This window comes from Stigmatopora nigra, chromosome 19, assembly GCF_051989575.1.
Source record: "Stigmatopora nigra isolate UIUO_SnigA chromosome 19, RoL_Snig_1.1, whole genome shotgun sequence".
NCBI classification, from domain to species: Eukaryota; Metazoa; Chordata; class Actinopteri; order Syngnathiformes; family Syngnathidae; genus Stigmatopora; species Stigmatopora nigra.
Window position 1 is genome coordinate 217,394 of NC_135526.1, and position 15,814 is coordinate 233,207.

At 53.9% G+C, this 15,814-nt stretch overlaps 2 protein-coding genes across 4 annotated transcripts; both read right to left on the reverse strand.

The window, feature by feature from the left end:
* Nucleotides 1–59: 59 nt before the first annotated feature.
* On the reverse strand, nucleotides 60–7,075 carry LOC144212170 (F-BAR and double SH3 domains protein 2-like). Its single transcript, XM_077739805.1, has 19 exons — nucleotides 6,848–7,075; nucleotides 5,855–5,952; nucleotides 5,504–5,549; nucleotides 4,654–4,727; nucleotides 4,428–4,572; nucleotides 4,131–4,264; nucleotides 3,993–4,047; nucleotides 3,748–3,876; nucleotides 3,563–3,685; nucleotides 3,367–3,462; nucleotides 2,555–2,671; nucleotides 2,344–2,442; nucleotides 2,100–2,237; nucleotides 1,896–2,003; nucleotides 1,692–1,775; nucleotides 1,440–1,614; nucleotides 1,033–1,350; nucleotides 829–965; nucleotides 60–726 (listed from the first exon to the last, which is right to left on the reverse strand). The coding sequence occupies exons 1-19, from the start codon at nucleotides 6,866–6,868 to the stop codon at nucleotides 643–645; spliced, it is 2,181 nt and encodes a 726-aa protein (XP_077595931.1). The 5' UTR covers nucleotides 6,869–7,075; the 3' UTR covers nucleotides 60–642.
* Nucleotides 7,076–7,517: 442 nt separating this feature from the next.
* On the reverse strand, nucleotides 7,518–15,799 carry LOC144212932 (sodium/calcium exchanger 2-like). 3 transcript variants are annotated; one of them, XM_077741128.1, is made up of 13 exons: nucleotides 15,693–15,799; nucleotides 15,280–15,349; nucleotides 12,512–12,887; nucleotides 12,303–12,440; nucleotides 12,005–12,232; nucleotides 11,664–11,936; nucleotides 11,162–11,593; nucleotides 10,660–11,021; nucleotides 10,101–10,204; nucleotides 9,571–9,683; nucleotides 8,725–8,824; nucleotides 8,379–8,648; nucleotides 7,518–8,308 (listed from the first exon to the last, which is right to left on the reverse strand). In XM_077741128.1, exons 3-13 carry the CDS (start codon nucleotides 12,857–12,859, stop codon nucleotides 7,932–7,934), a joined length of 2,745 nt encoding a protein of 914 aa, XP_077597254.1. In that variant the 5' UTR covers nucleotides 12,860–12,887; nucleotides 15,280–15,349; nucleotides 15,693–15,799; the 3' UTR covers nucleotides 7,518–7,931. The 3 variants fall into 3 exon arrangements, with proteins under 3 accessions (XP_077597254.1, XP_077597255.1, XP_077597256.1); XM_077741129.1 differs by lacking the exons at nucleotides 15,280–15,349; nucleotides 15,693–15,799 and adding exons at nucleotides 13,198–13,266; nucleotides 13,829–14,020; XM_077741130.1 differs by lacking the exons at nucleotides 15,280–15,349; nucleotides 15,693–15,799 and adding an exon at nucleotides 13,829–14,020.
* Between the last annotated feature and the right edge of the window lie 15 nt (nucleotides 15,800–15,814).

The following is a 15,814-nucleotide window of genomic DNA, read 5'->3' on the forward strand; positions in this document are numbered from 1 at the left end:
AAAATAAAACAGGAAGAGCTTTCCAGCGGCCCGGACTGCTTGTGAATGAAGGAATAAAGCACGATTGAAGCTATTCTTTATTTCACGTCGATTTGTACACAATAAATACGCTTCAAAGCCCCCTTGTGTATAAATGGGTTGAGCTCTTGGAACAGGGAAATAAACCCCCTCCCCTCCTTATTCCCATACAAGAATAGAAATGCAAACTTCAAAAATAAGTTTGATGTCATTCAGATCTCAAGGAGATCAACGAGAAAACAGCATCGAGGCTGACAGATTCTTTTGGACTCACCGCGCACGCTAAATCCTCAAATCCAAGAATCCATACAACCGCGCAAATACTTTGTCAAGAAATCCACCTCTGAGCTCTCTGTAAACCATTTCAAACAAACAAAAGGGTCTCTACAAGACACTAAGGTGGCTATTTAAGGCTAAACAAGGCAGTATGACAACATAACCATACCAATATAGCTGGTAGAGAAAATATGAACAAATACTGACAAAAGAGAAGGCCAAAAAAGTGCTTCATTGTGTGACACGCACGCACGCACACGTGGTGCTCTGGCGCATTTTGGAGAATGGGAGAGGCACGCGAGTTTGTTTTTCTGGCAAAAGCCTCATCCATCCGTTTGTCCCCCTTGGCTACACCAGCGTAATCTCCACCTCCTCTGGCCGCTTCACCTGCCCTCGGGGCTGCTGCTTGGGGGGCGGCGGAGCGGCTCGGACCTAGAGGGAGGGAGGGAGGGAGGGAGAAGGAGCCACGTTTGGAGACGGGGGACTCTAGAAGGCTTTTCCATCCATAGAAAAGAGCTCACGGGCCTTACTTACAGGTCGGATGCTGCCTGATCCGCTCTCGGGGTATTCGGGAGGCTGTAGTGGAGGCTGTAGAGGCGGCTGTAGAGGCGGCTGTAGAGGCGGCGGCGGCGAGCCTGTAAAGTCCACCTTGCCTGAAAAGTCCACCTTGCCTAAAAAGTCCACCTTGCCGTTTTAGTTTCTCGAGGGGCTTAGACTCCATGTCACGCAAATACTTACTGGCAAAGGGGCTCCGCCGGTGCCCGTTGTGGTAGGAGGGGAGCCGGCCCGGGTCGTCCGAGCGGGGCGACGAGTCGGCGGGCGTCCGTGGGGGCCCCGGGGGCAAAGGGGCCGGCTCCTCCCCGGCCGCGGGCCCGGGAGCCAGCTCCTCCACCAGGACCGCCGGGAAGACCCCCACGGCGCCGTTGAACTGACCCTCCCAGAAGCCGTCGTCCTCGCGGGTCTCCCGGCTCAGGATGCGGATGACGGCGCCCTCGGGGAAGGAGAGCTCGTCGTCCGTCTGCCCGGCGTAGTCGTACAGTGCTTTGGCCAACGACACTGTCCAGACCATAAGTCAATCAAAAAAAAGGCGCGCGTCAGAGGATGCCCCGTATTCACGCGGCGTCGGCATCCAATTTCCGTCTTACCGCCGGCGTCCCCTTCGGGAAGCTCGCCCTCGGCTTCGGTGGAGTTGCTGGAGGAGGAGGAGCGAGCGTCCGCCGCCGCCGCCAGAGAGCGCAGCACGCTAAGCAGGCTGTTGGAGGAGGGCAAGCGCAGGTACTTCTCCGGGACGTAGCCCACCCGCCCGCCGCGCTTTCTGGCCTGGGGACGAGAACGCGGGCGATGGCGGCCGGCGGCGGTTGGGAAGAGAAGGTCGCAGGAGCCAGGCGCCGCCTCACCTTCACCCAGTCCTCCATGTCGCCGTCGTCGATGACCTCCAGGATCTCGCGCTCCTCGATGGTCAGCTCGTCGGGTTGCGAGGCCTACGGAGGAAATGCCGCGTCCGCCGGTCACACGGGGCCAACTTGAAGCCCAGTTTGGAGCAACAAAGCTTGGAGACACCCCCCCCCCCCCCCCCCGTTCCCCGAGAGCTGCGCCCCCACCTTATAGGAGTAGAGCACCGTACAGGTGAGCGGGTAGTTCTTCAAGGTGCCCGAACCGCTGTCGTCCAATAGCTCGCCGGCGTCCTCCGTCTCCTCGTCTTCCGTGGCCTTCCGGAGACCAGAGAGAGACCAGAGCGGCGCTTAGGGGGCGGGGTCGGGGTGTCCAGGGCCCCCTGCCCGACAGCCCACGGCGGGAGGACTCACGGAAAGCGAGGGGTTGTTCCAGCGCTCGTTCTCCAGCTCCTCCATCACCTGGTTCATGGCGCTCTGCAGCCAGGCTTCCACGCCCACGCCCGCCTCTCTCAGCAGGTCCAGGCGGGCCTCGGCCTTGGCCTTCACCGTCTGGGGAAGCCGCAGAAAAACCTTCCTGCATTTGGCTAAGGAAGCCCGGGATGCCGACTGCGCAACCGGGGTCTCCGTCGCTAGGTGGCGCCAGTGTCGGCTTTACCTCGGCCCTGCGCAGACTCTCTCGAGCCACCTCCATCTTGGCCTCCAGCTCGCCGCCGTTGTGCTCTGAGCTCTCCCGAGCCCCAAATTCCTCCAGTACCTGCCGGGGTCACAAAATCAGGTCAAAAGAGCCGCAGGACCCCACGGGCCTCCACGGGACACCACGGGACACCACGGGACATCACGGGACACCACGGGAGAGTGGGGCTGACCTGTCGCGCATGCATGATGCTCTTGTACTCTCGGGCCACGCGGCTGGCCCACTTGCGAGCCTCCTTATCCAAGCCGTGCTCCTCGGCCGTGGCGCTCTCCTTTACGAGGTGCGTGACCTGCCAAAGAGAAAAAAATGTTTCAATGTCCCCGGACTCTGTGGCCGTTCAAAAGAGGTCAATAGCGAGTGACAACACGGTCAAAACATTGGAGTGCTTTTTTTTTCTTCTGCCGCGGTCCCCAATGTCTCCCTTGATATCCAGCAGGGATGGCGACTAAAAGAGGAGGAACGCCGGGCGGCTCTCCGCATTCCGTCCCGGGGACATGACGTCAGCGCCATTGAAAATGACGCTGTGGCACGGCCGTCGACTTTATTTCGACGCGGCACTTGGACAAGGGAGAAGTTTGGACGTGACGCCATCGGCGACTCACAATGGTTCCTTTTCACGGGTGTGGGGGGGGCGTGGCCAGATCGAATCACCCCCACCACCACCACCCACCACATCCCCGGCCTCGCCTCTTTTTGGCCGATCCCTCCGTCTGGGCCAAGGGAAGGGTGGGGGTTCTGGCCTCCGTCCGCCGTTAATGTTTTCTCTGGGAACAGGCGGCCGCTTGTCGGGCCGGCCGGCCGACCGGAACCACGGCGCCGTTCCCCGCCCGGACACATTGCGCGCGCGCGCGCGGTGTTGGAGAAGGAACGCCAGAAAACGGGAGAGGCCATTGAACTTTGGTCGGGAAGGGAAGTTTGCCGTGGCCCTTTTAGCGGCAGCCTTCGATAAGGCCGATAAAGAGCTTTGGGAAGGCGGCGCTTTACCGTGTCCGTGTCGATGGGCTGGTAGGAGAAGTCTTCCGCCTTCTGGAACACAGGATTCTTCTGGAGAAACATCTGCTGATGGAACTCCGGCACCAGCTGCAACGGACGGCGCCACGGAAGAGAGGTGAGCGGGGACTTTGCGGTGGGCCCGCCTGGCCCACCTGGCCCACCTGGCCCACCTGGCCGCCTCTCTCACCCCGTCGGAGCTGTCCGAGAGCCGGCGGAAGTGGTCGGCGACGGCGCGGGCGCTCTCCGCCTCCGTCCGACACAGCCAGGCCAGGTAGTCCTTCGCCTGCTCGTAAATCCTGCCGTCCAGCGCCTGCGGGTGGCCCAACGTACGTACTTTGGCGGTGGGAGGTGGCCCGGTTGGCCGGACGGTACCTTGAGGCATTGGCTGAGATCCTCGCTGTAGTAGCGGCGCTGGTGGGCGTTGGCGGCGGCCAGCGTCAGCAGGTAGTCGTTCCTGGAGCGGTTGGCTTTGGCCATGCACTCGCTCCGCTTGGCCTGGAGCTGCCAGGCGGGAATGGGCCCGTTTGTCAAAATGGAGGAACAGACGGACGGACGCCAGGGACGGACGCCAGGGACGGAGGCCAGGGAGGGAGACCAGGGACGGACACCCTGCGTACCTTGACGGTGGCCCTCTGCAGACTAGACCTGGACTGGAAGAGGCTCAGCTTGGATCTGGACGAGGAAGGAAAAAAAATCCCAAGGATTCAGTGAAATACATTGGCGGAGAAGAAGCCGGCCGCCGGCCGGGTCCTCACCTGGCCTCCAAGTCGGCCTTGTCCCTGACGGCCTGGGCCGTGGTCTCCGCCTCCTGGTACCTCTTCCTGCTCTTGCTCAGGTCTTTGACGCTGTCCTGCAGCTCGGCCTGGATGGCGCTCAAGCGTTCCGTGCACTGCAACGGGCGTTGGAGGTCGGGTTGAAGTAGCCCCACCGACCGTGGGGTTATTAGCCCGGCCGACCGCGGGGTTAGCCCGGCCGACCGCGGGGTTAGCCCGGCCGACCGCGGGGTTAGCCCGGCCGCTCGCTAGCCCGGCCGCTAGCCCTCCCCTCCTCACCTTGCGCAGCTGCTGCTCCTTTTGCAGACGGGCCGTCTTGGCCGGCTCGGCCACCTGCGCCCTGTAGTTGTCGCAGGCGCCCATCCTGGACTGGCTGACTTGAACGGTGGCCTCCAGATAAGCCCTCCAGACGCAATACATGTTCCTTGGGGGATGGGGGGGGGGGACACAGTGGAAAAAGGGCGAGGGGTGAGATGAGATGAAACCCCAATTGGCCGGGCCTCACCTGTGATCGGCTCGCTCCGACGGGCTGTCGGGCCATTCTCTCTTCAAGTACTGATTGGCCAACTTCTGCAAGGCCTGGGGGGGGTGGACGGAGAACAGGTGTGTGAATGAGCCCCCCCCCCCAAAAAAACCCAAAACAAATAGACTGTATGGCACGCATGCACGTTACGTCCTGGAAACGCGGTGAGACGATAAAAAAAAAAAATAAAAAAAGACATTTGCGTGTGTTTGGACTTTTCAATTGCCGGGACGGCCGTCCAGGAATACCATTTGAAACGAGCAATTGTTTCCGGCCGCCGCCGCCGCCGCCGCCGCCGGCCGGGATGAAAAGGCCCATTGAGACGGCAAACGGAGATGCCACTGTTCAAATCTTGCGCCTCTGCCAACCGGCCCGCTCCCGCCGGCGGCACGGAGGCGACGGCAAAAGCCTACAAATGTGGAGCGCGGGGCGGAAGATGGAGGACGGAGCCCCGGGAGCGCCACCTTTTTTTCCCTCTTTTTCTTCTTTTTGCCAAAGGAAGGGCCCAAAACAGAAGAGCTTATTTATCTGGGTGGCCGGTCGGTCGGCCGGCCGGGTGTGACGCGCGTGGCAAAGCTACCCGTCGGCCAACCCAGCTAGCCAGCCAGCCACCCACGGGCGGACGTGAAAAGCGGAGACATTTTTGCGAGTACGCGGCGCCCGGGACAAACGATAGCGGGGCGGCCCCCCTCTTCACGACGGCGCGGGACATTCCTCACGGGGACGTGACGCCACAACGCCTCCAAGTGGGCCAGAGACGTCCGGATGACGCGGCGACGGCGGAGGGCTTTCGACGGAGGTCGTGTGATGGACGTTGCGGGCCTTTCCTTACCTGCGCGTAGTCTCGCTCCACGGATGCCTTCTTTAGGCTGAAAGTCCTGCAAAAGACGTGGAGATAAATCATTGGAGGTCTCCAATTTTGGAAAGCCTTTGAAATAGTTTGTTGTGTAGACATTAACCAAAAGTCTAGCGTTCCAGTCGATGCAGATACAAAAAAAAAATGCCCATAGAAGGCATAAAGCAGACATTTGGGACTTTTTCTTACGCAAGAATCAGTTAGCTAGCGTTAGCACGATAGCAAGGGGACCCCACGACCGTGCTCAAACATCTCCTGGATGGCATTTTGGATAGTATACGTGGATTTCCACGGGGGGGGGGGGGGGGGGGGGGCGTGCAGAGTCACCTGAGGTCCTCCAGGAGGTCACACTCGGCCTGGTGTTTGACGTGCAGTCTGCTCAGCTGCTCGCCGTGGGTGTGTTTCAGCTCCTGGGTGACCCGGACCTGGAGCAATGGAGCAAAAAGCAGTCACTCAATACCACTACAAAACCAAAGAAACTCTCCTTGTTCAACCAACCCAAAAGAAAATAGCCCCAAAACCATTTAAAAAAAAAAACAAGACCGTTTTAGCGAGGGGGGACGGCCCTCCTTGTCCAATTGTACAACGAAACAGGATCGGTCGGTCCAATTGTACAATGGGTCTGTGAACCAGGATCGGGATTGGAGGCTTGCCATCCCACTAGGCTAGGCCACGACAGTCGTATGTTCCAGTGAGGCTCCATTCTCAAAATCTAGCTCATGAATACGAGACCAGACGACACGCCACGGCTTCGGGGAACATGAGGACTTTTTGTTAGACAGGGTGGGGAGAAAAAGAAAAGAAAAAAAAACAAAAGTGCGCTACCTCGCCACGGTCCGCTAGTTTGAGTGCCAGTTGCGTGCGATAGGACTTGAAGGTCCGAGCCGAGTCGCTTTCCGTTATCCTCCTGCCTTTTCATCGCTTTTGTTCATGCTGACAGTAACTACTGTCACTACTGCTAATAACAATAGCATAATAATAAAGTCAGCAAATAACATAAACGCCTGGCTGGCAAAGTGACTGTGCGCAAGTGAGAAGCATTTGAGCCTATTTATCCCAATGGAAAGTCAGACGCTCCCAGTTACTTTTCTTCACTTTTGGCCTCGTAAAATGTACTGCGGGAGGAGAAGCAAGACGAGCGAGAAGCAGCTGAAAGAGTGCTCACGGGGGGAGCAAAGTGTCGTCTTGCCGCCGTGCTCTGGCAACCATTAAATATGCGCCAATTCGTCGAGTAACGTTAGCTTCGAAGGCTATGGACTCTCAAACTCTGTCTGTCTGTGTGTTTCGGGGGGGGTACAAGGGAGAAGAAAAAAAACTCACCTTCCTCGGTGGGGGCTGCATCCTTCGTTGTGGACATACAAACGAGTCGAAAAAGTTTGATCTTATGGGTTCCGGCCGCTCGGGCAAAACAAATAGTCCGCTAGTCCGCTAGTCCGGGGCGACTAGAACAGTCGGGCGGCCACGGCGGCCATGGCGGCTCCGCTAAACTGTGAGCCGAGCCCCGGTGAATCCGGCCGGAGGCGGGAGCGAGAGAGGGGGCACAGGGGGAGTGGAAGGGGGAGTGCAAGGGGGAGTGGAAGGGGGAGTGGAAGGGGGAGTGGAAGGGGGAGGAGGCTGGTGCTGTGCTGGTGCTGTGCTGGTGCTGTGCTGGTGGCGGGCTTTAGCGCTGTTTTCTTTGCGGCCCCAGGGAGCACATTACGACACACACAATTCCACTGTACATATAGTACTTCCACTCACTGCCCCCCAAAGTAAAAGCAAAGACTCCCACCTTGCGTGTCTGTCACAAGTCATAGACGCGTGGCCACAGTAACCCAATAAGGTCCAATCATAGGATCATTTCCCATTGGAGATAATATGAAACGAAAACTCTTCTCAGCATATGGGCGGAAAGTTGACGCCGTCTCCCGGCCAACACGTATAGTATTGCAGGTATACACGTGTTCCCTCACCGCTAGAGGGGGTTCACATGTCACCACATTGGATTGGATTTGATAGCTTGGATCATTTTATTCATCCCGTAATCGGGAAATTTCATTGTGACAGTAGCAAAGAAGGGGGGGGGGGGGGTGTTGGTGCAGAAAAAGGAAAAAAATGGAAGTCCAAGTAGTGTCCTGGGCCGAAAGAAAAAACGCTTCGTTGGGGGACGATGCTAATCTAGAGACGTTTGATCTTATTTTAAGTAAATAAATGACGTTCCCATACCGGGAGTCGAACCCGGGCCGCCTGGGTGAAAACCAGGAATCCTAACCGCTAGAGTCTAGCGGTTAGGATTAAATAATCGAGCTAGCGGAGCAAACAATGACACATTATGTGTTGACAATCATACATTTGATCGAATTTCTTTTTAAAAAGTACTCTAGTGAGTACATCAACAGTTCTTGGGCAGACGGAGGCCGCTTCCTCAGAAGCCTTTTATATGGCAGTAGGCCTCCAAACTAGAGAAGAGAACATAAAGGAACCAGAGTCCGAACAGAAACATGCACGTCAGTATTTTGGGAATCCGTTGGCCTCCCAATTCCCCGCCAATGGAGGGCTTCCGGCGGATCATCAACACTCCCATGGTGAAGAAGGCAAAAATGGTGAAGAGCGTGACCGAGAATGCCAGCGAGCCCACTTCCACCCGAAAGACGCCACCTTGGACTTCCCAATAGATGGCAGCCACGGACCAAGCCACGCCGATACCCAAGAACACGTTGACCGCGTTGCTTCCGGTCACGTTCCCCACCGATGCGTCGGCGTACTGGTCTTGGATGGCGGCCACTTTACTGGCAAAGGTATCTGGGGATGGAGAATCGGCGTCATCGTCCGGGTGAAACGTTCAACGGCAACACGGAACCGCGCTACTTACCGGGGAGCGAAGTACCCAGGGCCACAAAAACCACGGCGGTGACGCTGTCTCTCAAGCCGACGGTGCAGCCAAAGTGGGACGCCAGATCTCCAATGATGGCGGTGAGGATACCGATCACCGACATGGAGACGATAAAACACGCCCATCCGTTCCAGTACTGGGTGGGCGGGACGCAAGCAAAGAGGATCTTCCAAAAAATGCTCAAAATGTGCATGAAGTAGTCAAAGCAGTTGGGCGCCGGCTGATCTGGTCCCTCGTCGTCTCGATCCCCTGTCAAAAAGAAAGACATCAAAAAAATGACGGATGAGTTTGGGGCGGAGCCACATTTTTTCCGATGGATGCTGACCTGCGCTGACGGTGACGGCTTCCACAAACTGCTCCTTCCACGAACGAGATCCAATCACAGCGGCCAGATTTGTGTCTTTAAGGAGTTTATCCACGGTGTTCTACGAGGAGACAGAAAGAAAATGAACAAAGAGGACCACAATTTCGTCATTTTTTTTTCACAAAAACAAAGAACCGCCCTTTAGTGAAGTGACCGCAAAAACATTTGGCACACAAAGACATAGTCAAAAGGTTAAGGAGAGAGAGAGAGAGAGGTGCCGAAGATCAGGTCCAACTGGGTTTGCTTTTACAAAACCCGTAATAAACCCACTATTATGGATTGTCCTTATTACACATTTGGTGAGCGATATGATAGAATCCTGTTTCCGACACCCCCGGGATTCTTAGGCAGATTCAATGCATGCATATTAAGAAAATAAGTTCTTGGATATACAGCTTTTTCTGTAAATCCAGAGTTGTGTGAGGAGGAATTGGAACATTTGTGTGTGTGTGCGCGTGGCTTTTGGTACTGTACCTGGTCAAGCATGCCATTGGCAGTCTAATGTGCGAGAAGATGCCTGGTTAACAGTCGCTCACGAGCACATCAACTTGAATTTCATCAGCACTTGAAATGATTATGGAATATTTCTTTGACTTAAGAGAAGATGCTTGGATGGGGCCATTAAGCAATCCATCATCTACGATGGAACTGCTTTCAAAAATAGGGTCAAATAAGGAGCCATTCCCTTTCACATTTCCATTTGCAAAGCAATAAAAGCCCTCTTAGGGATGGGATGATTGATTAGCTACCATGGGGTTGAGATAAGATAAGAAATGCAGCTCGTAAGTTATTGGGCCACCCACAAACCTTGAACTCACAGGACTCTTCTATGATGATCTCCATCCTGCTGTGTTCTCCCAGGATGGGTTTGCCCATCTCAGAGATTTTCCTGGCTTCCTCCTCCTCGGGCGTGGGCTGGCCTGTCAACCATCAAGCACAAATGTTATCTTACACACGGCACACCTTCGTATCAAGTCAATTCAAGCATAGAAAACAACAAATCGGATATTTTACGTCAATTCAAGCATAGAAAACAACAAATCGCATATTTTACGACACGCTCCGTACAGGCGCACTTTCAAAACTCACTAACTATGACCACTGGCTTCAACTCATACGCGTGCACTTGTCGTTTAGTAACGGTGATGTGTATTACTCCCAATACTAAGGTATTCATGCCATTTCCAAATAGAAGTTCAGACACTGCATTCCAACAAAGGGATGCGACTTACCCTGATTGAGCAGTAATGCTGTTTAAACAGAAACCGTGACATTTTCCTTAAATCAGCGTCATCAGACAGACAAGACGTTGATGGTCATTTAAGATTTTCACTTACCGGAGAGTCCGCGTTTCAGCCATGTGGGCTCCTCGAGCACCACAAAGAAGTTTTCCTCTTTTTCATACTCCTCCACGTTTATAATGTGAACTTGTAAAGTGTGGCTGGAATCAAACAAGACACAAACAACGGTGACATTAGACCCAAAACAAGAGTCAGAAACCGAGTAAAACATTCCAAGTTGGGAAAAGTTTCCATGGTTTCCCCTGGCCATTAAAAAATACAATGAGTCTGCATGCTAAAACAATCGACATAGGCTGCAAATTTAATGTGAAAACAATCAGTGGGTTTAAACGGGAAGTGCAGCTCCCCCCCACCTTGGGCCGGATTACAGGATTAGCTCACAACTTGATACCCAAGGAATACGGAGGTCACGGAGAGTCACCATCACTCAGGAAGACTACATTTCCTCTTGTTCCAAAGCACCAATCAGCAGAGTCCGACGCGCGTCTCTAAGTAGCTCAAGTCAAAACGCGTGGGAATATTCCCGCCCAGACATTTCCCCAATACGTGATGAAATCAAGTTGTAATCTAATGGATGGCGGTCTGGGGGGCTCACCTGGTTTGCTCATTGTGAAACTCCAGCTGACCCTGGACCTGCTGGTAGTCCACTCCCGCTTTGGCACTGCCGTCCACTGTGTGATACGGTAGAGAAACGGTCCCCCGGGAGCCCGAGTTCCTGAGCACGGTCAGCGCCAGCGTGCCCGTGCTCTCACTCACCCGCAAAACCCCCTGACCAAAGGTGAAGATGCCAGCGTGGTCATCGTCCAAGATGGTGACCGTGGCGACCAGCGGCTCCACCAGCCGAGCCCGGACCGAAGTTCCCGGCCCTTCCTCGCCACCCTCCTCCCACCTGACATTTTCGAGGCGTACAAAGAAATGTTCGTCTTCCTCAAAGATGTCGTCGTCCAAAATGTTCACCTGGGGGGGAAAAAATGGAGGCTGTCACGATCTACGTGACATACTGAGAAAAAAAAGCATCTTAAATGCCATTAAGATAACATTAGCCACCACCAAAGTTTTAGCTATTGGGGCTAAAAATGATGATTTGTTTTCCTTACCCTGATCTCTTTGCGAGTCTCTCCCGCCTTAAACGTCAGGGTGCCTTCGGCCGCCTCAAAGTCCGCCCCGGCGTTGGCCGAGCCATTTTCCGTACGGTAGTCCACGTAAATGGTGTCCCGCCCGGAGCCCCCGTCCAGGAGCACCCAGAGGCTCAGAGTGCCGCAGTTTTCCGTGCAAAGGTACTGCGCCGTCTCAAAAGAGATGTGAGGGCAGATCCGTTTGTCCGTCTCCCGACTGGGCGGGGCCGACTTTTTGGCGGCGTGTTTCCTCAGCAGGTTTCCGGCGCCGATCAACAGACGGGTGGCCTGGATGCGGTAAAAAGCCCGACTCTTCTTCTGTCGAACCAGAGTGGAGTAGTTTGCCATCTCGATGAGCTGGTCCAGGTTTTTATCCGGGTGTCTGTCCCGCAGCTCTTTCAGCTTACGCACCACCTGCCGACCGACCGAGCACGACGTCATCATCCGTCACGTTATCGGGGCGAATGCGGAGACGCGGAGGTACCTCGTGGTGGTTCTGGTCCAGCTCGCTGGACGTTTGCACCGACACCGTCACGCCGGAGCAGTTCCGAGGGCGGGCGTTTGCCTCCGAGTCCGCCGTGCCCTCCTGACCTTTGGGTGTGGCGTCGTCCCCCTCCATGGCCACCACGATGCCGTGGCGTTTGTCGGCACGGTAGCGTTTGCGCAGGTATTTGTAAAAGAACAAACGGCGGTCGGCGATCCAAGCCAGGGACACAAAGACGGGAAAATAAAGCAGCGTCACCGTGGCTTCCCACACCTGGCCACGTAGACAAATAAAATTGAAGTTGAACCATCGGTACGGAGGTCGGGCGGGCCAGGACTCACCTCCACGATTCCGGGCGAGGTGACGGCTAATATGACGTAGAGCCAAATGTAGGCAAAAATACTCCAGAAAGAGGTGATGAAAAAGACGCGCAGGTGCTTAATCTTACGAGATTCCCCATCGGGGACCACCCACACGCAGATGCCGATAATCACAAACATGTTGAAAGCGGCGCTTCCCACGATGGTGCCCGGGCCCAGCTCCCCCGCATTGAAGTGATGCCCGCACACCTGCAAACAATAACAAAAACAATAGTCAATAACAACCTTGCTTGATTGGAATATAAGGAAGGGACTACACCTCAATGACGGAAAGCAAAATTTCGGGCGCAGAAGATCCCAGAGCCATGAGCGTCAGGTTGGAGACGGTCTCGTTCCAGATTCGAACCGTGGTCACGGTGGTCTCTCCGTTGGCTTTGGTCACCGTGATCTCCTTCACCTTCAATACACCAACAAAGTTCAACTCTTTCTACCCAAACCCATGGATGAGGACTCCCAAAAGGAAATTACCTGAGAGGTAATGACTTCGATGGACGCCATAAAGCGGTCTGCGATGATGGACACGCCCAGGAAAATGTACATGAGACACAGGAAGTAGATGACGGCTCTCCCCGCCCTCTCCCCGTGCGGGGGGTTGAGCGGCAGCCACACGGGTAACAGGATGCCGGCTTTGCACTCCACGTGGCCCGCGCAAGTGCGCTTTTCCGACCCCGTGGCGTTGCCCGACCGTTGGCCCGCCGGAGGGCCCCAAGATGGCTCCGTCCGCGGCGGGCCGAAGGAGGCGCAAGGGTCCGACGTCAGCAGGACCAACAGCGGGACCACGGGGACGGCGGAAAGGTCAAAGGACACGGCTCCCATATCTCGGACAGGTCTGGGGGGGGGGTCACTGGAAACAAACAAAGACATGAATTGAATGAAAAAAAACATCATACATTAAAAATACCAAATAACTGTTTGCTGTGTTCCTTTGGGGAAATTCTGTTTTTACGCTCCTCTACCATTCTTAGCTATCTAAATGTTTAGCCAGCTGAATGAAATAATAATAAATAAATGAGATGGTCACATGGCGTTCTTCAGACCCTAAACAACACAAGTGAAATCATAAATGATTCAACGGGCCGCTTTGTTTCCCTTGCCCTCTATTTATAACGCCACACTGCTTTTTTTTGTTTTGCTAACCAAAAAGGAATACGTACACAGTATTGGAACTGACCGAGGGTCAGTTCAGTCCGTCCCAATGGGAAATGGCAAATTGTCATGTTTTCCTTCAAAAAAAGAAACTTGGCATGAGTTCAAAGTAAGCGGATCCGTCTGAGTCATCTTGAGCGACTCGCCGTGTTTACAATAGAAGAAATGAAAGACAAAATGTTAAGCCGCGCAGCTCTAGCCATCGTCTTTCGCCGACAAAAAACGCCAACCACGCAAACACAGACAGCTACAAAATGCTAATGTCATTATAGTCACTGTCCACGTCATCAAAATGGACACAAACCCAGGTCTCCTTCACACCCACAAACAGTTTAGGTGTGTGTCGGTGCTAGCATAATTTATTCACGAGCATTGGCGGTCTGGTGGCTGCCAACAGCTTCAAATTCCTTAACAATAAGCCGTCATATCCAAAGTAAGGTGCAAAAAGTGTTCTTCCCCGTCGGAATAATAACGGGCAAGTCGAAACGGCGCATTGTTCCCGACGGCTTGAAAGGGATCCGCCAATGCTGCATCTTTGATAAAGGCCGAGCTGCGGCTGCTGATGCTTCGGCGGTTGTGATTCAGAAACGCAGCCACGGAGTCACATTTCACTTTCCAAGCACCGACCGCTATGGTTACCCGGTTCGGCGTCCGAGTGGTTAGCGCGTCGGCCTCACAGTTCTGGGGTCGAGCCCAGGTGGGTCCTCACCAAGTGGATAATTGGCTTTGAGACGGACATTTGGAAAGACGTAGAATAGAGTTGTGTCTCTCAAGTTGCATCCAAATCTTGGCCACTCTTTGTGTGGACACACAGAGTGAGGAATTAGATCTGGCCCTTTAATAAGTAACCGGGGGTTTTGGCCAGATGTCGCCGACCTGTCAGCGATGCCGTCCAATCAGAGCGTAAGATGAGCCGCCCCGCCGCCCCTCCGACGCGACACGGGCACGTGCAGCGAAGCCCCAACCACCCGTCTCGGGGCTTTTGGGCTCCATGACAATTTAGGCGGAAAAGGCAAACGCTAATGTCAACATCCTGCTTTCAAAGTTCAGCTCAAAGTTAACCAAGATTTGTTAAATAGTTATCCAAGTCTATCCATTATACATGACAACATTTTTTCCATGGAAACAAATACTGAGAATGTTTAGCTAAACTCAACTTTGCTAATGTTAATGTGTACAGGAATGAATGAATAGGTCAGAATGGGAGGGAAAAAAAATGACTTCTCAAAGATTAACCATTGAAGACAATTGTGTCCATGTTGCCAATTGTGTCCTAAAAGGCCAGTGTTTAATGTCAAGAGTTGGCTTTCGCTCGGCGTATTCATTAGCATGGGCGTATGAATGACCAGTGAAAAAAAAGAAAAAGAAAAAGGTGATCCACACGTGCATTACGTCAAAAGTGCTATCAATGTGGAAAACAATGCACGTCCGCTTGATGGGCAGGCTTATCTTACAACGACTGCTCCTCATGTTCAGACAGTGATCCGCACAAGTTTTCAGCCAACACCGAGCGTGACTACTAAGCGTCCACTTTTTTGCTTTCCAAGTCAATTGACCGACATTTGGATTCAGGTTACTTCTTTCAATGCAACATCATCGCAGGGATGCAAATGGACTACAATTTGACACATGTAAACGGTCAATTCAGGACGAACCTCACCCAGTGCCGCTAGTTAACCGCGATAGGCTCCGGCACCCCCAAAAGAGCTAGCCAAGCAATCTCATTAGCGATAAAGTCTAGGAGATGAAAAAGTTTTCAGCGGGAGAGACAAGTACACCGTGTTAGTGATTGATCCGGGGGGGGGGGGGGGGTTTGGGGGGGGGTCTTGAGGGATAGGATGGCCTTTTGTCCCGCCGTGCCCGAAACGCCACGCGTATCGTTGGCCGCGTACAATGCGGCCGCAGCATTGGTTTACTTGGACGGGCGCGGCGGGGGGGCCAAACGAGAGCTTTGCCTTTCAGCCAAGTGGCAAGCGCCACCGCGGGAGGGCCAAACCTTGGAGGATTTTGCCACTAGTACTTGAAAAGTAGATTTTTCATTCGTATACGTGAGCGTGAAGACCTGGAAGTCAACTAAATATTGCACTCACCGTCTCAAACATGAGCTGCACTGGGACGGACGGATGGCATCAGTTGGTCGCCTCTCAACATGGGCTTAACCTGTGGGATGGAAAGTTAAGATCAATATTTGGGTAACTTTTGATGATTTTCAGACGTGGGCAGCAGACATTGCAACTGTATGATGGTTATTACTATCAAAACAAATCCCAAGTCCTTGTTATAAATTGGAAAACATTCAAATATGCTTGCAAACAAATGACTTGTCACAAATAAACGAGTCAACTCGGTCATGCAATTCCATAAATTGTTGTTTTGTTGTTTGAACTCATACGAGTGATAGCGATTTTTGAACCCGATTCCCATGGTCTGAAAATGGCACAATCGGTCCCGATTTCCGATCCCTACGACAAATTGGCACGATGGTGTCCTTTCTGTGACTTACCTGTCACTTTTCGGTGGCGAACGTTGCTGTCCGTCATTGCTTCACAAGCGAGGCTTTCTCTCGAAAGTCACCACCGCCGAGAAGTTTTTCTTCCCCACGAGTCGACGACTGGAATGATGCTG